Source organism: Peromyscus maniculatus, chromosome 7, assembly GCF_049852395.1.
Source record: "Peromyscus maniculatus bairdii isolate BWxNUB_F1_BW_parent chromosome 7, HU_Pman_BW_mat_3.1, whole genome shotgun sequence".
Classification (NCBI taxonomy): Eukaryota; Metazoa; Chordata; class Mammalia; order Rodentia; family Cricetidae; genus Peromyscus; species Peromyscus maniculatus.
Genome location: NC_134858.1, coordinates 102,143,904 through 102,169,432, shown reverse-complemented (window position 1 = coordinate 102,169,432; position 25,529 = coordinate 102,143,904). Strand labels below are relative to the sequence as shown.

The 25,529-nt window shown below is 43.7% G+C and overlaps 1 protein-coding gene and 1 pseudogene across 2 annotated transcripts in view; one reads left to right on the top strand and one right to left on the bottom strand.

Moving 5' to 3' along the window:
* Acp3 (acid phosphatase 3) overlaps positions 1–9,174 on the top strand; it is a 51,120-nt gene extending 41,946 nt beyond the window's left edge. For both annotated transcript variants that reach the window (XM_076576948.1, XM_076576950.1), the window contains one exon: positions 5,680–9,174. In XM_076576948.1, coding sequence (XP_076433063.1) covers positions 5,680–5,798 — 119 coding nt within the window. In that variant the 3' untranslated portion in view covers positions 5,799–9,174. The remainder of the gene's footprint in view (positions 1–5,679) is intronic.
* A 4,576-nt stretch (positions 9,175–13,750) lies between these two features.
* On the bottom strand, positions 13,751–14,112 carry LOC102927736 (dolichyl-diphosphooligosaccharide--protein glycosyltransferase subunit TMEM258 pseudogene; annotated as a pseudogene).
* Between the last annotated feature and the right edge of the window lie 11,417 nt (positions 14,113–25,529).

Sequence of the window (25,529 nt, the reverse complement as noted above, 5' to 3'; positions counted from 1 at the left end):
CTGTTCTGGTCATTGAAAAGTTTTGGGTAGAAGATTGATGCTGCCACTGGCTTCTTGTTGTAGAAAGGCCCTGGCTTCAGTGAGAGACCGGATCAGGTAGGAAGGAGGCTGAGGGCATGGAGGGTAAGAGGCTACTACAGTGGGCAAGGCCTAGAACGAGAGAGGGGGGCTGGCGGGCGTTCAGGTGGTAGAGTGCTGATGTGGCACACAGCAATACCTGGGTTCCATCCCCAGCACTACAAAAACACTAGGTGTGATGGCGCAGGCATGCCTGTAATCCAGCACTCGGGAGATGGAGGCAGGAAGACCAGAACTCAAGACCATCCTTGACTATATATCCAGTTAAGGAAAGATTGTGTCAAGACGTCCCCCCTTAGCAGCTTTTGTGTGTTTCCATGTGATGGGGCCTCTTTTTAGTCCTTGTGTGCTTTTTAAACTCCTGCTCTTTGCAATAAGGAACAAATGATGACTGTCATTTCTCAGCTTCTAGAACATAATTCTGTCAAATTTCTAAAATCTTCTATAGTTCAAACAAGCATGTAATTTAAATTAAATTTAATTTAAAAAAATCTAAAGTGTCACATAGAGGCTGGTGTGGTGTGTGCATGAGATTGCAGCACTTAGAGGCAGGATGATCATGAGTTTGAGGCAGGGGATTTACCTCATTGGAAGAGTGCTTGGCTAACATATGTAAGGCCCCAGGTTCAACCCTCAGTACTGAAAGATGGGAGGGTAAAGACAGAAGAGGGGGTGTGTCTTTCTGAGAAGTTTTGTTTGGCTGGTTGGTTTTGTCTGTTGTGTGTTTGTTCTCTCAAGGCCCTTGTCCAGCTTCTTTTGGATAGATTCCTTCCACCAACCCCTGAAATAACCACATCTCAAAATCCCATAGCTGCTGTCCTCATCCCATGCTCACCACGAGCCTACTGCCACATCTAAGTGAAGAATTACAGACCCATTGTTTCCAGCTACCTCTTGGCCATGTCTATCCACAGAACAGCTCACCTCAATCCCACTTAAAAAGAAAAGTTATTTCCTCCTATAGACTGTACCAGCCCTTTTCTGTGGTGTCCATCCCCAGTCACAACGCAAACCCATGAGATCATCTCAGCCACACCTTTCCCTTGACCGGTGTGTTTAGTCTGTCACCAATATATCTCAACTCAACTACAGGATTGACCAGCATTCTAGTTCCCTCATCTGTGTCCCCATGTCCACAACTTTAGTTCTGAGCCTTGGTTATCTGGCCTGAGATATTTCAATGGCTCTCTACCAAACCTACCATGTCTCCACCATCATGACATCACCTAAACATAGACTAGAACTCATCTCTCCCAAGCGTTAAAATTGCTGGTCATTTCCAGGTGCTTCAGAACAAGACTAAACCAAAAACCTAAAATCTGGGCCCCAAGGTACACATCAAGTCTTACCCCACCCCGACTCCTGGACTCTAATTGTGTCCCAGACATGCCTTGTGCAACAATTTCTGTCTCGTGTGAAATCCTATTCCCTCTACACATCATCTCAAATTTCATAAGCTTTCCAATTTTTCCCTTTTTGTAATTTTCTGTGTTGGAATGGCACCAGCAACACCTCCATTTCAGCATGGGTCATACTGCTACATAACTGTCTATCTGCTTCTCCCACCACATGTTGGGGTTCTCAGGAGCAGAGCTTATGGGGTCTCAGCATCTCCCTCAGCCTACCTGGTCCAGGATATGTGCTCACTGCAGGAACGTGTGGGGATGCTTATTCCATGGGACTACTATGACAGGATAGCCAACGTTAATGAGTTAATTAAAAAATAAATTTATAAATTCAGGAAACTATCCATGAAAACAGATTTACCCTTTCAGGAACTCCAGGCTGGTCAGGAGCTTAAAATCCTTCTATTTCTGTATCCCAAATTATAGGATCATAGGCATGTCATCATTTCCAGCCCCATGAAAATAGATTTTTTTCTGAGACAAGCTATACATATATAGATATATATGTAAATCATTAGTATCTAGCTCTCTTCTTTATTTCCATCTAGTCTCCTTTCCTTCTTCAATTCTATTTGGTTCTCTCCAACTTTATTCTATTTCCATCTACAGTTCTAATAAACTGTCTGTTAGGCTCTAACTTTCCTAAAATTAATTAGATTTTTCATGGCACTAAGCAGCATCCTGATCATGGGAAAAACACTGGACTAAAAGTTGACAGCTTGCGAGTTATAAGTCATTTTTGGTGGAGGTGTTTTTTGGGGGGGTTGTTTTGTGTTTGAGAAATGGTTTCATGTATCTCAGGCTGGCCTCAAATTCCCTATGTGATGGAAGAATGTCCTTGAGCTTCTGACCCACCTGGCCCTGCCTCCTGAGGCATGGGATTGTGGGTGCATCTCTATCCCCACCCAATCTATGCAGTACTGGGATGCAAACCCAGGTCTTTCATCATGCCACACAAGCACTCTACCAACTGAGCCACACTCTCGGTTCTTAGGTCACTGATTTTGGCATTAATATTTATTAACACCTATACCCAGGTACTGATTTCTGATCCATAAATACAAAGTTCTTGTGTCCTGAAATGGATAATCAATTAGAAGAAAGGAGAGTCAAATGATAAATGTAATAAGTATTTTGAAAGATTCAGATCACAAGTGTCTGTTGGTGGAAGGAAGTGGAGGACAGTTTATGAATGGAACTTTGAAATGGGAAGACTTCATTGAAAAGATGAACTTAAGCAAAGATAGTAAAGGAGTGACCCATCCGGGGTCTATAGGAAGAGTATTCCAGCAATGCTAAAAGCTGAAGCAAGAGCACCAAGTGGGGGTGCTAAGGTAGTTTGAAGGATGGTGTGGTTGGAAGAGCCGTCACCGGGACCTCCCCTCCCACTCTGATGGACATGAGCATCCATCCACAGCAGACTTCACCTGAAGGAGCAGAATGACAAGATTTGGCTCGGAAGCATTTGGCTGCTGTGTTTCAAACAGATCGTGAAGCAAGGACAGAAGCTGGGGTTAGGCCAAGAGGCCATGACAGTGGTGGGGTAGCTCAAAGCAGGGTGGTGGCACAGATGGAGAAAGCCATTAGTTTCTAGACTTTTCCCCCATTAGAACTGACAGACTTTCCTGACAGATTGGGTGTAGGATATTTAGAAAATAATCAAAGAAGACTCATTTTCCCCTAAGCCAATGAAAGGGAGTTTTCATCATCCAAAGAAAGGGTGGTTATGAGAAAAACTGATTTGTGGGGAGGAGGCTTGGGCTTTACTTTTGAACTTAAGGTTGAAATACCCATTGGATAACAAAGCTCCTGTTCTCCAAGAGCCTCAGTGCTGAGATTCCAGCAGATGTCTGAAACAGCAGAGAGCACTCAACCTGTACATAGAATGCTTTTTCCTGTACATACATACCTACACTAAAGGTTAGTTTATAAACTAGGCAGAGTTAGAGATGAACAAGAACTGGTAACAAAATGCAACAGGGTTGAAGATGAAGCTCAACCAGTAGAACACTTACCTGCCTCACACACTCGAGGACCACATAAAACCCAGTATAATAATGCACCCCTATAATCTTAGTACTTGGAAGGTGGAGGCAGAAGGGTCAGAAAAACAAGGTGTTCCTTGGCTGCACAGCCAGTTTCTAGCTGCCTGGACTACATGAGACCTGGTCTCAAAGTCAAAACAAAAATAGTACAATTATTTAAATGTACCGTGATGGAGGGCATATAAATGTTCTCTCTCTCTCTCTCTCTTTCTCCCTCTCCCTCTCCCTCTCCTTCTCCCTCTCTCTCTCTCCCTTGTATATTTTCACCCATTACAGCTTCTCTCCATGAATCCAATTTCCATCATTCCTACTCTTGTATCTTAAACCATTATTTAGTAAAATAAGGGTTACCTGAACACAGGCACTAGACCCATGACAACTGTCTGGTAACCAACATGCTACGGTGTGATTAGTGGTAGGCAGAATACACAGCACTGAATTGATGGACAGAGGATGACTTACATCACATCCCAAGTGGATGGAGTGGGACAGCATGAGATACCATCATGCTTCTCAGAGAGGTGCAGCATTTAAAACATAGGAGCTGTTTCTGGAATTTTCCACTTTATATATTCATACAATGGTTGACCACCATGGGTAACTACAGAAAGTGAATCCATAGACAAGGGAGACTCCTACATACCAAGTACACATTGCATATGAGTCAAGCTTAAGCAAGAAGTTACAGCTGGAGGTGGAAGTCATTAGTGAATAGATGGCTTTGAAATCGTGTGACTGATAAGATCCTGTATCTCTAGGACAATAAAATTATCTGCTGAGCCTTAACCAAATGATCTGCTTCTTCCTTTCCTCCCCCCTTCAACAAGGTTAGGCTAAATCAGTGATTTTCATCTGTGTTCTTGGAGCACTACTGTTCTATAGATGAGACATCAGAACCAGAAATGTTTGCTTCCCATTGCCTAAGCCAATAAGTCACCCCATGCTTGTACAATGAACAGATGTGTGCCCGGGTGTGGTGGTGAATACATTTAGTCCCAGAACTCTGGAGGCAGAGGCAGGCAGATCTCTGAGTTTGAGGCCAGCCTGATTCACAGAGCGAGTTCCAGGACATTTGGGGCTACACAGAGAAACCCTGTCTTAAACAACAACAGTAACAACAACAACAAAGATATATACTGAGAGACAGAACAAGCTGGTGTAGTGATATGTCAGCTACGGTGAGCAATGCGTGGAGGGAGAGAAACTCTAATGCATTGGTTTCTCATCTGAAATATGACCTCATGTATCTCCTCATGGCTGCTCATCATCATCTATCAAGAGATCTTTCTCTGTAATTACAGATACACACTACTCTATGCTTATGTAACACACACTCCCCATACTCAACCGATGCTCAGTTTCTCTATAAAACATGGTTTTTGGAAAATCAATTTTAAAGGATGGAATGATTCCATTTCTTTTAGTCAATTGATTGAAGTGAGTTATTCAAATTTTCCTCTGAACTTGTGACCAGACTCAAATGATAATTTAACCATATTTTAAAAATACATGAAGTTCACTGAGGAGGCTTCAGGCACTAGGATTGCAAATCTGAGCCTAGTCCATGGGGGGGGGAGGGAGGGAGGAGAGAAGGAGGAAGGAAGGAGAGAAGTCAGCATTATGAAAAGACCTTGGATACTTCAGTCAGTTACCTTCCCTTTTCAGTGAAGAGCTGAGGCCAAATGTCAAAGGTCATGCTGAAACTAGACCTTAAGTCCCTCCTGACTCTGAGTTCTGGGTTCTACCCACCACACTACCGAATCCAAGACTGCTCCAGAAATTCCTCTAGAATTTACAATCAAGGCAGGAAAGCGAGACATGATGGCACACCTGTAATCCCAGTACTTGGGAAGTTGAGGCAGGAGGATCAAGAATTCAAGCCAGCTCATCCTTGGCTACACAGCAAGTACAAGGCCCCTCTGGGCTACGTGAGACCCTGTCTCACAAAGCAGAAAAGCAGAAGGACAAAGAAGGCAGAAGTAATGAAAATACATTGCTGTACATGAAATAAAGCATTTTAAGTTTTAAATTAAGGCAAGAAGTCAACAATGAATGTGATTTTCATCTGCTTTTTAGGGTTTTTTGGGGGGGAGGTGTTGTTGTGATCTTCACGTATTAATTTCACATCTGTGTATTTCTTGTTTTCGCAGTCCTGAGGGTCATCCTTGCCATTACCTTTTGCCTGGTATCTGGCATCCTAGTGATACTGCTGTTTACCCTCATCCGCCACGGGCCCTGCTGGCAGAGAGACGTGTATCGGAACATCTGAACAGACGGCTGACCTCCAGTGACAAGACCTCTCGGTGAGGCAGCACCTTCTGGACGGCCTTCTGCCCTGTGGGCACTGTCCTGTGCACATCCTCCCTTCGGAACCTGCCTAGAGTTGGTGTGAGCTCACTGCCACACAGAGGAAGAGGGCAGGGCTGGCAGGTTAGATAGGTCTTCTGGGCACTGAGCTGGGGTGTGAGCTGCTCATAGGGCTACCTCAGGACTCCTCTGCAAGAGCTCTTCTGCTCCGCCCTGCTCTCTCACACAGGTCCTGAGAGAAACAAGAAGCCAAATTCCAATCCACCTTATGCCTACAAGAGGAAAGGAAGAGAAAGTGGGACCAGACATAGGTTAGATCACACTAGGTAGTCCAGAATGTTAGGCTGGAAGTAGAGGGCCCACCGAAAAATGACCTTAGTTGTTTAGTAAATTTAACTCACTCTCTCTCTCTCTCTCTCTCTCTCTCTCTCTCTCTCTCTCTCTCTCTCTCTCTCTCTCTCTCTCTCCCTCTCTCTCTCTCTTCCTCTTCTTCTCTCTCCCCCCCTCTCTCCCTCTCTCTCTCCCTCTCTCGCCTCTCTCTGAAGAGCAATTCAAACCCAGTGCTTGATGACTGACAGACTTCTACCTGTACATCTAACATACACATACATACATCCACATTTAAAATGTCTTCAGGTGAGGCGTTTGATTCTCAGAAACTGTAATATTCACTTTAAGTATAGTTCGGGTCATTTTCTCCCAATTTCCATTTAGAGAAATAACTGAAAAACCCATGAGACAAGTTCATTTTTCCCGACTCTTACCACCTGATTTTTTATACAGTTTGTATTACCTTCGCTTTAAAATTATGATCTCTTAGACTTATAAGGGCTGTTCATGGCCGGTATGAAGTGATGATTTTTTTTTTACTTTATTTAATTTTTGGTGTAGTGATGAATGCAAACCCCTGGGCCTCATGTACACTATGAGAATGCTCTACCAATGAACTATGCCCTCAGGCCTCTCCGACTTTTGTAAGTGCCAACACAGAAAGAAAAGTATATGGGGTGGGGGTGGGGTGACAGCCTACTGGCCTTTGGCCTTAAATTTTAATTTCCTAATCTAAAATGGAAGAACTGAGACAAGAGGAATGCAGAAGTCACATCTAGATTTCATTTTCTGTGAACAATTTTACTCCACTTTCACTACATATAAGTCATGGTCCAATCAAGCACCTCCATGCTTGGCACCATCCAGGAAGTCATTAAGGAAAAGACTAAAATTTACTTTATATAATTATATTCTGCTCTGGACACACAAGCATTTAGTGTGTGATAAATTCGATCTCACTCCTCAGTAGGTTGCTCTACTTTCTTGGGGTTGCCTAAAGAGCTCAACGTATACCTGATTTTTTTTGGGGGGGGTGTCGGAAAAGGGCCTCTGTCCTCACGGTCCATGCTCATGAGCTTGTTTGAAGATAGGTAGAGACATTCTGGCTATGGCTCCCAAGACCATACTCAGAATTCATTGTCTAGATGTCTCTATGGGATGCTGGGACCTTTGACACCCAACACAGAATTCAGCTCTTCACTCAGACCCCACCCATCCCTCCAGCCCCACGGTGCCCTGTTAAACACCAAGTACTCACATCTATAGCCTGTGCTTTTAATATCACTCTCAGTGAGCCAAAGCCACCGGAAACAAACCTTGAAGAGTGTGCTCTCTCTCTCCCTTCTCCCTCCCTCCCTGATGTGTGTGCATGTGTATTTATGTGAGTATACATGTGGTTCATGCACCCATGTATGTGCTGCTTTGCCACGCATGCTCAGAGGACACAGGAGGCTGTCACATGTCTTTTTCTGTCATTCTCCTCCTTATGACTTTAAGACAAGATTTCTCACTAAACTTGGAGCTATTCTGGAGTCCAGCAAGCCCCAGTGGCCCTTCTGGCTTGTCTCCCATAGCGCTGGGCTTAAAGGAACACACACAGGCCACACTCAACTTTTTACATAGGTGCTTGGGATTTGAACTCAGGTCCTCACACTTGTACAGCAAGGGCTCTTACTGACCCATCTGCTCAATCCCTAGTACCTACCATTTCTTTCATTACTGTACAGAAAGCCGTCAGGCTCATTATCACCATCTCCTTTACCTCCTTCTGTTGGCAAATACCATCGCCATTTTTCATCCAACACGGAAGAAGAAAGAATCACAAGTGGCAAAGGACCTGTAGGAATAAAGCAAGGAGCACAAATGAACTGGGGAGTCGCTCAGAAAATAAGCCAATGATGCGACTTCAACAACAGGGGCTGTGATCTCCCAATACTGATAATCGCTAGGCAGATGGCACAGATGTGACCATTCTAGTTGCTATGGTGATATTGTTGAAAGACCATCACTAGCGCTGGGATCACCTCTGTTCTGGTGTGTGGTCCTTGTCACTTGAGAGGCCTTTTTGTAGAATTCACATGAAGCAATCATTATCGTGTTGATATCAATTACATAAAAATACTGATAAGTACTCAGGAAAGTACTGAGAGAGACACAGGTAGGTTATCCTTAGCTTTAATTACAAAGCACAGACAGAGAATTAAGGAAATATAATTGTGAAAAAAATACTAGTGCTTAAGAAATGGCATACATTAGGCTTCAACTACATTTAACTGGCATTCACTCAACAGCTTTTTGTACTAAATCTGGCATTTCTTCCCTGAATTTACTTGTATTTCCTGTTTTCTCAACTCCCTGCCCTTTTCTGTCTTGTTCTAATATTGTTAGCACTGGTTCCTTACAGCCAGAGTGGCTTTGGGGTAAATGAAAGTCAAATTATAACTGTTTTCTCTTTTTAAACTTTCTACAAAAACTTATTGAGCAATAATTCACTTGTAAAATGTTGGTGCCTTAGACCAGGGCTAAGAGGTACATACAGTCACACATGTGGTCTTAAATGTTTCCACAACCACAACTGTAAACTTTTTTAATGAAATGAATTCTAATATAAAATTTATTTAACACACTGCAATTACCATTTTAATAGGTAATTGATATTCAAAAGATGTTTGTAGAATATATTAAAGGCGTTTTTCATAGCAAGTATCTAAAACCAGATGTGCTCTACATTTTATCTTCCACCACCTCCCAGGTTGGAGTAGCTGCCTTTGAAGACTCAGTAGTGGCTAGTGGCTCCCAGAAGAAGTAGTTCTGACTCAGGCCATTAGAGGATAGCCTTTTTAAAGCAGAGAAAACACATTCTTTATTTGTAAAATACACTTTGGGTTATTGTGACAAAATAGACATTATCTTTAGGGCTGGAACACAGCTCACTGATGAAGTGCTTGCCTGCCAAAGGCAAGCCCCCAGTTCCATCTCCTGTGCCACAATAAAGTCAATAAAACAAATACAGCGGACCTTTTTATTGTGTGTCTTCATTGTTTTTGTTTGTTTGTTTGTTTTGTGGGGATTTTTGTTGTTTTTTGGTTTGGTTTTGTTTTTTTCGAGACAGGGTTTCTCTGTGTAGCTTTGGAGCCTGTCCTGGAGCTCCCTCTGTAGACCAGGCTGGCCTCGAACTCACAGAGATCTTCCTGCATCTGCCTCCCAAGTGCTGGGATTAAAGTGTGCGCCACCACAGCCTGGCCTCTTCATTGTTTTTTACCTTTGACCAAACTGATGAAAGATTGTCTGAAATGCTCTATTTTTAAACCTGTCTCCTCTTCTTGTTAAATGTCTCAAGAAGGAAACGGGCAGAGGGGGCGCCTTTTACAGGGAAAGGGGCAAAATGGTTCTGAGAACAAAGAGCAATGACTTCTCAAGAAAATCAGTCATTCGCAAGTCATGAATTCCCACCCAATTCACTTTATAACAAAATGAACAGAAATATGTTTACCATGATGAATTCTGAGCCCAAACACGATTGGGGTGTGTCTGTATTGGTTTTTTGAAACAGAGTTTCTCTGTACAGCCCTGGCTGCCCTAGAATTCACTGTATAAAATGGAGAAAATGAGCTGAGCAGTAGCATGCATATATTCGTCTCTCCCTGCTTTCTGACTGTGATGTAACCAGCTACTTCAAGCTCTGGCCACCTTGACTACCCTGTCATGGAGGCCTAACCTTGGTGCTGTGAGCCATAACTAACTCTTTGTCTCTTATGTGACCTTTCTCAGAGTACTGCATCACAGCTAAAGGAAAAGAAATTGAAAGAAAAGAATTGGTGTTTTCCCCTTGTGAGTTCTGGCTTTTGCAGGACTGGATCATTGGATACCATGATGGGGTATTATAAAGAAAGTCTATGTCTCTGTCTCTGTCTCTCTCTCCATGCTCTTCTACATCTATCTGCTACTCCACCAGAGGCCCTCCCTAAAGCAGATACTGGCATCATGCTCCTGAATTTTCAGAACTGAGAACTGCATCGGGTATAGCATAGCTATATGTCATAGCAACACAAAAAACAAATCAAAGAAACTTACGTGGAAGAACAGAGGAGAAGACGGTAGTTTAGGCCAAATGCATGGACGGACATCCCAGCCTAGACTCTTACTAGCCATATGGTGTTGGGATAGTCACTTAAATTTTCTATCTAAATCTCCTTGTCTATAAATTGTAGACAGTAGTAGTTCCTATTCAAAGTATTATAAAGAATAAATGAGCCACTACTTACAAATGCCAGGAATTGCCCTGGGCCCTAGTAAGCAATATGTTATTATTAAAATAATAATATTTTATTAAATATTCAGTGGAGGGTGTCAGGAACTTATCACTGTCTGCCCAAAACCTTATCATTCTGAATTTTATTGTTAAACAAACATGAGATGTGATTTTTTATTAGCTCTCTATACCCTCTCAAGAGTGGGTTTCAATCTTATCCCACATCTTAAAGTGACAACCATTATTAAAATGATGGAGTTTCCCTCAGAGGAGCAGCAGGGACACCAGAGATCTCATTAAAGCTGTTGTTTTGATTGAAGATCTGTTTCTGAGCGAGCAGAACATTGCCTTCAAGAAAGAGTAAGTGGATTCCAGCAGGAAGTCAACTGCCAACAGAAACTTCAAATAAAGTTCTTAACAGTGTGAAGACAGAATCTACAGAGGCGTTGTATCAAGTCAACTTCACTTTAATGAGAGGGCAGATGGAGGGAGAATAAAAACCATAGTTGGCTGTATAAAGACTTGTTATCTTGCTAATGATAAAAAGGAATTATTTCAAACACACTAATAATGAAAGCTGGTGGTAGTGGTCTTTCTTTCTTTTTTTTTTTTTTTTACTTCCTTTAGTTATTTGATGTATATCAACTTCTTTCCTATAATTACAGCAGTGAACTGTCACCCTGAGGCACAAATTTCATTGATCTTGAGGCTGATGAAATCAAACAGGCTGCTATGACCAAGTGGTCTTCAGAAATGATGCTTTCATGCAGGGGCTGGCCATCTGAAGAGCGCAGGAAGAAAGTGGATTTTTCAGGATGGAAGGCAGACATTGTCTCTCCTACTAGCCAGCAGGAAAACCACAATGGCCCTTCTTCCCAATCATGTGGGCTCATCTTTTCTGCTTCCTACACAGACCCTCTTCCTGGCCTCTTGAGGTTGAGGTCAGGGAGGTAAAAAGCCACATTATCTTTTCCACTTGGCTGACACTTGTATTGAGTATATAGAATGTTGTTACATGTATAGTGGTTTGGGTCAGAACATTGAAATTGTGGCATGTAGGGGTGCTAGGGAGAAACTGCATTCTTTCTCCTTTGTAAGGTTATATTTTGCCTCCATTTGTAATAGATCAAGAAGAATGAGGTGTGGTTCTGGTCAGCTGGCTCATGGCTCATGAAAAGACAGACACACATAGAGGAAAAAAAGTAAATTTCAGAATTATGGATAAATACATATGAAAATTAACATATGATAAAGGTGGGTTTTCAGTGAAAAAAGAAAAAAAATGGAGTTAAGCCCCAAGTGATGGAAGCATATTTAAGGGAACAAGCCTGGACCTTTACCAAAAATAGCTTTAAGGGGAATCATATGTTTCTATTTTCTAAAAAACTACATTTTATATTTAATATATAAACTATATATTTATATATAAATTATATATAGAAATCAGAACAAAAGATATTAAGAAAATCAAGTGATTGAGAGTTTTGAGTCAGATATGGAAAAATGGAGAGTGGGAAGGGCAAAGGTAACACAAAGAAAGACGGAGACAAAGAGATCAGAAGTTTCTATGAGGTTAAGTGGTGTTTGGGCATGAAAGAGTTAAGAGTGGAGGAGTGGGGGTTTGCTCAGTAACCTCAATTTTAGCCTTTTTTTTTTTTTTTTTTAAAGACAGGGGTCTCAGTCTATAGTCTTGGCTAGCCTAGAACTCACTATATAGACCAGGCTGGACTTAAACTCACAGAAATTGGCCTGTGTCTGCCTTTCTGGGTGCTTTGATTAAAGGTGTGCAATACCATACCTGGCTATTTTGACTTCCACAATGGATCACACTCCTGATTACAAAGCACAGTCCAGTGTAGTCATTAGTATTGAATTCAAGCAAGAATAATAGCTTGAGTAAATCATCTACAAGGCCACCAAGAGTCTACAGGAAAAGTGCCCAGAACTGAGGAGTAGAAGGGGCTGAGACCCAGCTGCTGACATTCTCAGAGAGGCCAAGAGATTGTGGGGACTTGACAGCCAGCCCTAACCTGAGGACACTGTGTTATTATTGCCTGCTCTATCCCAGTCAATTAGTGACACTTCCTCCAGAGAGCTCAGATCTGTGTAATAATTTACACATAACTCCCTTGTGGATGGCCAAGGAAACTTAATATTGTACCAGGCATCCCTTAAGGGCCTCTTTGCCCTGGAATGCCTGTGAGATCTTAGTGGCCTGCCGGTGAGCTAAGAATAGGCTAATGGCGTTCCTGCTGTGAGATATTTAGCCATTTGCTTTCTGCTTTTGTAAATGTGCTTATCATTGTGGGACTGGGATGAAATGGTCTCTTTTATCACTAGACACCAGGAAAAGAGAAACAACAACAGAGAGGAGTAGAACACTTTTCTTGCCAGGCCATGGATTCCACAGATAATTGTAATGTCCACCTTTGATGTCCACCTTTATAAACCTTCCCTTTGTTCGCTTGCTGCTGGGCTCTAAGGCTGCTGGGCCTCTGCTAGCGGTAAGAAGGAATCCATTTAATCTAAGTTTGAATTCAGCCTAAGTCTTTGGTCTTTCCTAGTGGATTATTAGAATGCCACAAGACGACACAGAGGAGGCAGCCCAGCCATTCCCAAGGCAGACTGGCTGGGAGCAGAGCCGGGATGAGGACCTGGGTTGGCCAAGGCAGGATGGCTAGGGTGTCTGTCAGAGCTGGACTTTAACTGTAGATGTCAAGTTTCCAGATGTTGTGGTTTGAATGTGAAATGCCCCTGTAAACTCATGTATATGGTGCCCAGCTAGTACTGCTGTTTGGGACAGTTATGAAAACCTGAAGAGGAACAGCCTCATAGGGGAAAGTGAGTCACAGGGGCTGGTCTTTGAGATTTAATAGCCCAGCCCTACTTCCTATCTGCTCTGTTTCCTGTTCTACGGTGCTGGTTAGATTTTTGTCAGCTTGACACAAATTAGGGTCATCTGAGAAGAGGGAACTTCAATTGAGAAAATGCCCTGTAGGCAAGCCTGTTGAAAGCCTGTGGGGCATCTTCTTGATTAGTGATTGATATGGGAGGCCCCAGCACACTGTGAGTGATGCCACCTCTGGACAGGTGGTCCTGGGAGGTTTGAGAAGATATCTGCCCTTGAACCTGAGGAGCAAACTAGTAAACAGCATTCCTCCATGGACTCTGCTCCAGTCCCTCTTACCTCCAGTTTCCTGGTTGAGTTCCTGCTCCAACCCCTGTTAGCATTCAGGCATCTGTACTGGCCTATCCTTAGGGTTCTGACAGGATACATCCTCAGCTGCAGCCGCTAAGAGCACCCACTGTGTGCATCCTCTACATTCCCCCCCTTTTTTTTTGTCACATATCTGTCTTTATTGTAAGCAGCAGGTGGGACACTTGTAGCAATGGTAAAAAATTAATTTACAAAAGCAGGGATTTGGTGAAGCTGCCTGGTGGGAACCCTTGGGGACTCATATGTAGATGCCAACCCAGAGCAGGAGGAAGAGGACTCCAAAACCCATGAAGAGTGAGGCCACCAAGGAGATGAGGAGCTCTTTGTAAATATCACGTGTGTACTTGGTGGAAGTGACCTCATAAACGAAGAACATGCGGTGAAGAACATGCCAGTGGCCAGAAGTACCACAGTCAGGTGTGGGAAGACAGCTGGGTTGACTGGGCTGGTGTACCTATTCATGCCCTCGAGCTCCATTTTGCCCCTCACAGGATAAAACCCTACACTCCCTTATAAAAGGCAGGTTTTGCCTACTTATCTCTCTATTTCTCTTCCTTCACTCTCGTCCCCAGGGACTGGTCTCTGCCCCCTTCTTGCAGCTAGAGTTTTCCTGCCTTTCCCACAGTCAGGACAAATCTCTGTCACCCACCAGTCCTGCAGTCACTCAGACCCAACCAAGTAAACACAGAGACTTATATTGCTTACAAACTGTATGGCCGTGGCAGGCTTCTTGTTAACTGTTCTTATAGCTTAAATTAATCCATTTCCATAAATCTATATCTTGCCACGTGGCTCGTGGCTTACTGGCATCTTCATGTGCAGCTTGTCATGGGGCGGCTGGTAGTGACTCCTTCTGCCTTCCTGTTCTTTCTTTTCTCCTCTCTGTTAGTGCCGCCTATACTTCCTGCCTAGCCACTGGCCAATCAGTGTTTTATTTATTGACCAATCAGAGCAATTTGACATACAGACCATACCACAGCATACCCCTTCCCCTCAATAAACCTCCCATGTGGGTCCTGTTGTATGGTGTGACTTCTTCTTGCCATGCCATTTTTAAAATACAGGCTCTCCCAGCTGTCTACAACCTGCCAGGGCCCTGGTGGTTGGAATTCCTGGCCATTCCTCCAGCTGCATGGCCACACACAACCGCTGTTCAGATGTTTAGTCATTCCAGGGCTTTACATCCTATGTAATCCGTGTGCTGTGTGGTCGCGTAATTTGCACACAGCATGCATTTGTGGCATAGCTCCATAAGCCCAAATGCGCATGTGCAGGGGAATGCATAAAAAGCAGGTCACAGACTCCTCCTTCTTCTTCTCCCCCGTTCCCTCTCTCTGCACATGTCTTCCACAAGCCCCATCACATTCTCTTCTGTCCCTCTTTTCTCCTAATAAAACTCTGATAGTGGGTTTTGTCATGCCCCGTGGCTTTTCTCACATGGTCACAGTGCCGCTTAATGAATGACATTATGCTGCCGCATAAAACCAACACCCGGAACTTGGTCCACCCACGACAGCCCTACTTTCCCACCTAACTGGTCACTGGGACTCTCCATCCAACACCGACGATTGGTAAGCTCCCCACGTCTTCAGTTCTGGCCATTTCCCAACAATCCGACAGATGGAAGGGGGTCCCTACTTTCAAGCTTTCTCTTATCCAGTCCCTTCTCCAACGCAGCCTTCCACTCTTTCGCTCTCCCCCCCCCTCAAGCCTTTTGCATTAACTTTGCTGCTGCGTGTGGCGTGTTTGTTTAGTGGTATACCTTGGCAGGGGCCGCCAAGGATACCCACTTCACCTTGAGACCCTACCCACAGCAGATTCGCTCTCTTCCACCTGTAACAAATCTGCTTTCTCATTCACTGACAGCTTTGCCTTCTATTCAGTACCAACAATTGACTTTCTGGTGGGGCTGCCTGCCTCTGACCATTCCCCTGGATGTGAGACTGGACTCAGTATGTCTTAAACCAAGCAGTCGGGGAGCCGAGAAAGAATTCTCCACTTTCTTAGGAGCACCTGGCGGTGCCACCACTGACTTAGGTTTTGGTATTTCTTCTTCCTCCTCCATCATTTCTTGGGTACTTTCCTCTGTTGGCCTTCCATCTCCTAAGGAGCCACCCCCTGGCTCTGCTTCACTTATTTCCTCTTTGTGCTCCTATGATTCTTCTGGGGACATTTCTGTCTCTCCATTTTCCACAACAGGCTCTGAAAGTTCCATGCTAACAGCTGAATTTGAACCGTCACACAATAATGGCTGCTCTTGAGAGGACTCCACAGGTGCTCGTTAAGAAAATTCTTGTAAGCTCCAGGGAGTGGACTTGGATTCACCTCAAACAACATCTTGCCAAGTCTAAGAGGTGCCGCACAGTTCCACAGAGCCTGGACAGCAAAGCAAAGCAGCCAGATACCCCAGGACGTGACCAGCATCCTAGTTTTCTCAGGTCCCCCAAGATGATCAACACCCTCCAGTCCAGCAGGAAGCAGTCTGGAGAACACGGCACCCTCATCCCTGACTCACCTGTGACCCCTTTCTAACTCCTCACCCTTTTATAATAAACTAAAGGGAGAGATGTCAGCATCTAGGCATCTGTGCTGGCCTGCCCTTAGGGTCCTGACAGGATAGACCTCAGCTGCAGCCACTAAGAGCGCTCCCTGTGTGCATTCCCTATGTTCCCTTATAAAAGGCAGGCTTTGCCTACCTTTCTCTCCCTCTCCCTCCTTCTTTCTCTTCCTTTGCTCTTATCCTCAGGGCCCAGTCTCTGCCCCCTTCTCTGCTCCTTCACTCCCCTCCCCTCAATAAACCTCTCACGTGGGCCCTGTTGTATGGTGTGACTCCTTCCCGCCACAGCACCATTTTTAAAATACAACACATATACACACCCCCAGCAGTGAACTGTGACCTGGAAATATAAGCCAAATAAATCCTCTCTTCTTCCAGGTTGCTTTTGGTCATAGGTTTCTGTTGCTCTGATAAATGCTAACACATTCATCAAGATTTGAGGACATCAGGATCCTAACTGCTGCTGCCACCATGGTTCCCTGCCATGATGGACTGTACCCTCAGCCTGAGAGCCAAAACAAACCCTCCTATCCTTAGTTGTCTTGTTCAGACATTTTTATCACAGTATGAAAAGTAATGTATACACCGTCAGTTAACATCTCTACTTTCGATATCAATTTAATAAGTGTGTGTGGCAGCTCAGTGAGATCACATAGAGAAGAGTCCAGTGCACTGCTATATGGTATTATATTTAGTATAATTCACCTTGCTGTATACTCCTGGAAGCAAAGAAAAATACATGTATAATTAATCCCATCTACATTCTCATTTTCAAGACAAGGTCATTGAAAATAGACTAAGAGACTTGTTGAATTATGTCACTATTCTGTGATCAGTGATCCTTCTGAAACCGGTTGCTTATTCTCCACTTGATTTAGTTGGTTATGGGCAATAAACTTGCATTTATGGGGAAATAAAACCCTGTAGCTGGAAGTTTTCATGTGTCCTGCCCGGTCCTGCAGCCACTCAGACCCAAGTAAACACAGAGAGGCTTATATCAATTACGAACTGGATGGCCTATGGCTTAGCTTCTCGATAGCTAGCTCTTACAACTTAACTCAGCCCATTTCTTTTTTTTTTTTTTTTTTTTTTTTTTTGGTTTTTCGAGACAGGGTTTCTCTGTGTAGCTTTATGCCTTTTCCTGGAACTCACTTGGTAGTCCAGGCTGGCCTCAAACTCACAGAGATCCGCCTGGCTCTGCCGCCCAAGTGCTGGGATTAAGGCGTGCGCCACCAACGCCCGGCTCATTTCTATTAATCTATGCATTGCCACATGGCTTCATGGCTTACCGGTATTTTTGCATCTTGCTTCTCCTGGCGACAGCTTGCAGCGTCTGTCCTACTCTCCTTTCTTCTCCTCTCTCCCCAGCACGAATGTACCACCTATCCTTATTCAGCCTCACCATAGGCCAAACAGCTTTATTTATCAACCAATCAGAGCAACACATATTCACAGCATACAGACAGGCATCCCACAGCAAAACCCAACAACTCTCCAAATGCATACAAAGGAAAATCTGTTTTTAGATTCATGTGGGCAACAGAAAATGTCTTAAATACAATGCACAAAATGGGAGGGCTTAAGTAATGTCAGAGAAAGGTAACAACTGCCCTAAGATAGAAAGATCCAGCTGGAGTTTCATTGATCAGCTTGATCAGCTTGATGATCTTGGGGATTTACCAGGGAAAGAGCAAGTTACGTGAATTTTAGTTAACTGGAGGTGAAAGTTAGTTACAGGTTCAAGTCATGTAGATAAATGGGTTGGTGGAACACAGGTTGTGCAGAACACTCATTATGTATCCATTAATTAAGTGGCTTGTTATTACATTCATTTGTTAATTAAATTTTTGAAGAATTGCAATTACAGCTTTTCAGGCCCCAGTTGTATGTGATACAGATGAGCACCAGTGCACGGCTTTGCTGTCACTGATCAGTTTTCAGACAGAAGGCTGCACTGCACTTTCTGGCTGTGCCCCGGGACCCTTCCCCTCCCCCTTAGATGGAGATCTTTTGAATGGAAAAGGTTAGAGAACTGAGCAAAAGTTCATGATTATGACTATGAGGAAAGGCAATTTGGCCCCAACCTCTTCACATCTGAAGGGAAGGGATATTGTTAGTAAGAAAACTATCTCAATGTTATTCTGGTTTTAGCTTCAGGAAATTGACTTTTCTTGCTTACTTGTGTGTCTGTGATTGTAACACATACACAGACCCATGCATTTACCACCATAACAAAGCGGCTCTGTCAGCCACAGAAAGCTACCTTTCTTCTTGCCCTGTGCCCTGCCTGTGACTTCCAGCACTCACTTGTCTGTTCTCTATCTTTCATTTTTATTTTCAAGAATGCCATCTAAATGGAATCATATAGAACGTAACCTTTTGAGACCACCTTCTTTTTAAAAAACTTTTTAACAAGAATATAATTAGGTCATTTCTCCCTTCCCTTTCTTGCTTCTGACCCTGCACATGTCCCTGCATTTTTTCCTCCTAAATCCATGGCCTCTTTTTCCTAAATTTTTGTTGTTACATTTTTCTCATAGGTGTATAATACAGACATAAAGCCTGCTCCGTTTGTTTAGTGTTACTTGTACATATATGATTTGGGGGCTAAACCTCAGGACTCATCCCTGGAGAAGACTATTCTTTCACTCTCACACTAGGCATGATTGGAAAAGCTATATAGGAATCATATTAATTTTTATTTGCCTAAGATTACATATAGCACATATAAGTGTACGTATGTACACACAGTCTTAATGAAGTTATGTCACTTGAGCCAACAATGCTTCCCTCACCCCCAAGAGTCACAGATTAACAATACGCCCAATACCAGGCATGATAAATCCCTTTTCAAATGGATCAGGAGGGTCCAAAAGACTCCTAAAACAGTGTAGGATGTTGTTGCCCTGAGTTGCCTCCCAGAGGTTGAAGGTAAGTCCTATTGCTGAAAACACTATGCACTTTGGACAAGACTTAGAGGACCCAAGCTGGATCTACCGAACTGGAAGATGCTATGCAAACTGGCAAGGGAGTGAAGCAACTAATAGTACTATCTGCTATGGTCCCTCTGAAGCATAGTCCTGGCCAGCATGGCCTGATATCCCTAGGAGTGGAATAGTGCCGCAGCCAGCATCGTGGAACAAGAATGAAGATTGACGTGGTTAAAGGGGCTCCTCCACCGGAGAGGAAGAGGCTAATGAAAATTCAAGGACAGCCTGTATCAGATTTTGAGAAACCTCTAATGACCTGGATTGAAGACCAGATACAGAATCAGGACAGTCCAGCTGAAGTAAACCGTTTGCTGGGAAAAGCTTTTGAAACTGCCCATTCTGTTGAATTTGCTTCTCAGCACTGGGAGTTTACATGATTCAAGATGTGCTGCTCACACATACATGGAAGAGAAGCAGTGCGTGTGCAGATGCTGTGTGAAAGCAGAGGGAGAACTCAGGAAAGCTCCAACACCCTGCTTGTGGGGGAAGAAAACTGTCAACACAGACGAAATCTTCCCAGTCTAGAAATGAATGCCCGAAAGTCCTGCCATACATTACAAAGCCAAGCTAGTCACAGATTTCAAGGCCTTTCTAACTGAAGTCTTTGCTTGTGAGGCAATGGTTCGGGCTCTAGATTGGGACCTTTGATGGGGCACAGTAAGGACACCCAACCTTCATGCATATCAATAAGCACATGTGGCCAGAAACAGTAAGACGACCTAGCTCCTCCTACAAGATGCCCTCTTAAAATGCCGGGCTTACAAGATAGAAAGGGCTTCTTGGAGAATGACATTCCTTTCCAGATTTTGTTTGCTGTGGGTAATGGCCCCACAAACGATTTTGTTAGTGATTTTCACCCCTATGTCAAAGTGGTGTTTCTTTCTTAAAAGCCACTTCTTTGATCCAAGCAAATCATAGGTGCTTTTTAGGCCTACTACCTGCTCTGCCGGGGGGGGGGGGGGGGGGGCTGTTGCTACAACGGAGCAAGACACTGATGTAATTCTAGAAGAGTTATAACATCTCTGGCCACATCAAGAGCCTTGCATGGGCTTGGCAGGATGTCACTGAGGAGTGTATGAACGTCATCTGACGTTTGTCTGACCAGAGATTTGCCATGGAATAGGTGGTTGTGAAAAGCAACCTGTAGCTCTGCATCAAGCAATCTGTATCTCTGGTGGTGAACTTTATGCCAGGCACAGATAGGATGCCATGGAGGAGCCGAGTTGTGACAAGTCATAAGTTGAGGGAGGAGGGGTTGATTCTGTCTAGAGATCCACTTGCTGCAGCGACTCTTCCCTTCTAGAGGCTTCCCAAAGACTTCCTAAAACTGTGCCTGACACCAGCTCAGGACCAAAGGCTCAAACACGTGAGCACGCAGGGGAAATTTCACATCAAACCACAGCAAGTGCCTAGAGGTGGCCCCTGAGGTGACCAATGAAGAGCTGTTAAGACCTGGAACCACCGGGCGGTGGTGGTGCACGCCTTTAATCCCAGCATTCGGGAGGCAGAGGCAGGTGGATCTCTGTGAGTTCGAAGCCAGCCTGGTCTACAGAGTGAGTTCCAGGAAAGGGCAAAGCTACACAGAGAAACCCTGTCTCGGAAAAAAAAAAAAAAAAAAAAGACCTGGAACCTGGATGCATAGCTACAGGAGAGTTGAAAGAAAAGAAAATGTAGTGATTCTCAGCCTGTGGGTCATGACCCTTCCACAGGGTTGGCTTATCATATATTTATGTTATGATTTATAGCAGTAACAAAATTATTGTTATGAAGTAGCAACAAAAATAATTTTATGGTTGGGGGTCACCACAACATAAGGAACTGTGTTAGGAAGGTTCATGAGAACAATGATGCAGAGCAGGGAAAGAGGCCCCAAGCAAATTCACAGGGAAGGGTTGAGGAAAAAGCCTTTGCAGACCTCAACCATCTACTTAAAAATTTGAACACGGACCCCAATTCTGAAGGATTTAATGCATAGATGGGTTCATGGTGCGTTATCTACTAGCAAACAAATTCATGATGGAAAATAAAAGCCAAGTAAATTCATGGAGTTTAGTGCTAAAAAATGATTCTTCTTAAGGAAGAGCCGTGGGCAGGTTCTCAGGATGGGTTCCAGAAGAAGGTATTGTTACAGCAGGACATCACAGTTCTGTGTGTGTGTGTGTCAGCCCCCAGCAGACCTTCCAGCAGGACATCACAGTTGTGTGTGTGTGTGTGTGTGTGTGTGTGTGTGTGTGTGTGTCAGCCTCCAGCAGACCTTCCAGCAGGACATCACAGTTCTGTGTGTGTCAGCCTCCAGAAGACCTTCCAGCAGGACATCACAGTTGTGTGTGTGTGTGTGTGTTAGCCCCAGCAGACCTTCCAGCAGGACATCACAGTTCTGTGTGTGTTAGCCTCCAGAACACCTTCCAGCAGGACATCACAGTTCTGTGTGTGTGTGTCAGCCTCCAGCAGACCTTCCAGCAGGACAAGATGTAGAGGTGGAAGACAGGGAAAATGACAACCTGGCCTAATGTTTGTCTTAGTTTTTAACAAAAAAATTTAAATGTTAGGGGGCTGGAGAGATGGCTCAGAGGTTAAGAGCACCGACTGCTCTTCCAGAGGTCCCGAGTTCAATTCCCAGCAACCACATGGTGGCTCACTACCATCTGTAATGAGATCTGGCACCCTCCTCTGTATACATAATAAATAAATAAATAAATCTTAAAAAAAAAATTTAAATGTTAGGAAAAAGAAATTTAGAATTAGACAACTGTACAACAGGGAAATAAAATATTTTTTGTATAGATTTATGGTGTTTGTGTTTTAAGGTGTTATTACAAAAGCATCAAAGAGTTAAAAGGAAATTAAATTAAAAATTTATTGAGTGTGGGAGCAACTGCTGATAACCCCAGCATACAGAAAGTGGAGGCAGAAGAATTACAAGTTCAAGGCAGTCTGGGCAATGGAGCAAGACCCTGTTCTGTAGCAGGCTTTCTTGGACTGTCAGACTCCAAATCATGACATGGAGACTTATTGTTAATTATAAATGCTCGGCTTTGACTTTAGGCTTGTTTCTAGCTAGCTTTTTTTTTTTCTTTAACTTAAATCAACCCATTTCTATTCATCTATGTGCTGCCCTGAGGCTCATTTACCTCATCTACATACTGTCCACTCTGCTTTTCTGCTTCCTCTGTGTCTGGGTGATCTCCTGCTGGCTGGCCCCCAGCTGGCTGGGCCATGCCTGGCTGACTGGCTCCCCTTTTCTCTCTGCCCTCCAGACCTGCCTATCCCTCCTCTGCCTAGCTATTGGTCATTCAGCTTTTACAAGAACAGCCTTAGGCAGGCAAGATGAAACAGCAACACATCTTTACATAGTTAAACAAATTCAGCATAAACAAAAACAACACACCTTTACACAAATGCAACATGTCTTTACATAGTTAACAATTATTCTGCAACACAAACAAATGTAACACATCTTTATTAAACAAATATTCTATTCCATAACACTGTTCCAAAGAAACAAATGAATGAGCAGCCCAGCCTAAGTGTGGACGGTTCATTGGTCTATGGCAGTGTACAGTAGGCCTTCCTACTCTCTGACTACTCACTCCCTGGCTTATCCAGAAGGGCTCCTCTCCTGCAAGTTCCATGCACACTAACTGCTCCGTACATGTGCACCACAGCATTTAAAAATCTTTCACACTATATTCTAGGGTGCCTTGTTTAGATACACAAGTATTTAGCATTGTGTTGCAGTTTGAGCACTATGGCATTGTAGGTTTGTGGCTCAGGAGCAACAGGCTATGCCACAGACCCTCAGCATGCAGGAGGCTCCCATCTGGGTTTACGAAAGTGCAGCCTGGGATACTCCCGCTAGGAGGAGGTCACCTAATGATGCCCTCCTCAGAAAGCATCTCAGTCATCACATTACGCATTACTGGATCTGGGGGTTCACTGAAGTTTCCTACACTAGTTTGTGGGTATGGTCTGCCACCTAATGTCCATAAGTGATCCTTGCATGTTTGCTTTCATGGAAACTTGACAAATAATTCAAAATGCAAATAGATTTTGTTTTCGTTTTCCTTTAACAGGTTTGTTGTTGTTGGTAGTGGTTTTTTTTTGGGGGGGGGAGTTGTTATTTTTAACCATATCACTCCACCCCCACCACACACACACAGTCCATCCCTATGTGCAGACAGTTCAGTGCTTCTGTGCCTCCCACGCCCCCTGTGGCGTACCAAAGACCCTGTGTTCCTTCTACTTAATCTAAAGGGTGAATTCTTTCACAACCCATCAAAATCCCCACAGTAGACTTTACATTTCTCTTTAAATACTCATGTTGAGCAAAATTGGAGTAGACTACTACATAGTAATCAATGTACCACTGTTTTGTGTGGACTACTATTCTAACTAGGAGAAAAAGTAAGACAAAATCCTTGGTGATGAGGGATAGTTTTGAGTATTCTTTCTACTGTTTTTGTTCAGATACCCTTTTCTCTTCAATGTGGGTTTTCCCTCAATTTCGCCATGTTTCTTGGTTAGGTTTCTATTACTGTGACCAAAAGCAGCTTGAAGAAAAGGTTCATTTCACTTTATAGCTTCCAGGGATGGAGAGATGGCTCAGCTGTTTTTAAAGACTAGGCTCATACCATAAAAAGCATCATCTTACATCTTACAGTCCACGATGAAGGGAAGTCAGAGCAGGAGCCTGGAAGCAGTAACTGAAGCAGAAGCCACACTCTTCTTCGCTGGCTTGCTCTTTGTGACTGGTTCAGCTTTTTTTTTTTTTTTTGTTTTTTTGTTTTTGTTTTTGTTTTTGTTTTTTTGAGACAGGGTTTCTCTGTGTAGCTTTGCGGCCTCAAACTCACAGAGATCCGCATGGCTCTGCCTCCCAAGTGCTGGGATTAAAGGCGTGCACCACCACCGCCCAGCCAGCTTGCTTTTTTGATAGCTCCCAGGACCACCTGCCCAGGGTGACTCACAACAGGCTGCACCCTTCCACATCAATCACCAATTAAGAAAATGCCTCACAGGTTTGCCTACAGGCCCATCTGAGGAAAGCATTTATTCCATGGAGATTTGCTCTCCTCAGATAACAGCAGCTATACCAAATCGACCAAAACAAAACAAAAAAACTAACACCAGAACACCACGGCTTAAACTTGGATGATTTTAATACAAATTTGATGAGTGAGTGCACACATGTATGTATGACATATTAATTTGTCTGAAAAGAGATACAGGTTTCTGCTAGGCTATCTGCAGGTTTCAGAAGCATTTAGTAGGATAGTGCTACACTCCTATAATACAGGGGGCACTTTTGGAGCAGCTGCTGTGTAGCAAACCCCTGCTCTAAGTGCTTCGGGCTTATTAGCTGGTTTGACATACATTTGAAATGGACATTACCTCTAGCTTCACTTCTCAGATGAGGAGTCTGAGGCACACAGTTTTAATAGTATGGCTAAATTCAGCATTCTTGAAGGACTGGTATATGAGAGAAACAGAACTCAAATTCACACAGTCTGATTCTGAAGTTCAAGGCCTATCACACTGTTGCAGCCCAGTGAAGCTGTGTGCATCGGAATCTCCTGGGAAGCTTGTTAGAACAGACTGCTGGCCTTCCCAGACCCTGACTCAGCAGATCTACAGAAAGCCAGGCATCAGCCATTCAAGGAGCACCCAGCTGATGCTGAGTCTTTTAGTTTGGGGCCAGGAAGAGCATTTGAGAAAGCAACAAACTGCACCTTAGAGAGGTTTGCTTTTCCAGGCTTCTCCCTCCACTCTGTTTGAGACAGGGATTCATGGAATGCAGGTTGACTACCATGTATCTGAGAAAGATCTTTAAAAGCGAAACCTCTTGCCTCTGCCTCACAAGTGCTGGGATTACAGGACTGTTCCACCACACCTGGCTCTTGTTACCCAAACTTTCGAAGCAAACTATGAAATGTGAGACCTGCTGGGTTTGAGACGAAGTATAATGTCATGTTCTCTCTCCTTACTCCTTGATTGTACAAAGGATCTCCCTCTCTGTAGTGAAGACAAACTCATGCCTAGATTCTGCTCCTAACCTCCAAATGAAATGACACCATGATGGCACTTTGATTGGGACTTTCTATTTGTCTCTTGATCAATTACCCACCCCTTTCAATTCTACCTAAGCAACTAAGAAAGAATAGTGTTTTGAAACAGGGCATGCTTCATGCTAACTATGAGAAACCGACAACCTGAGTTTGATCCTGGAACCCACATGGTGAAAGATGAGAATCAGCTCTCACAAGTTGTCCTCTGACCTCCACACACATGTTGTGGTATGCACACCCATACTCACACATGCAATAATAATAAATAAAATGATTTGACATTTT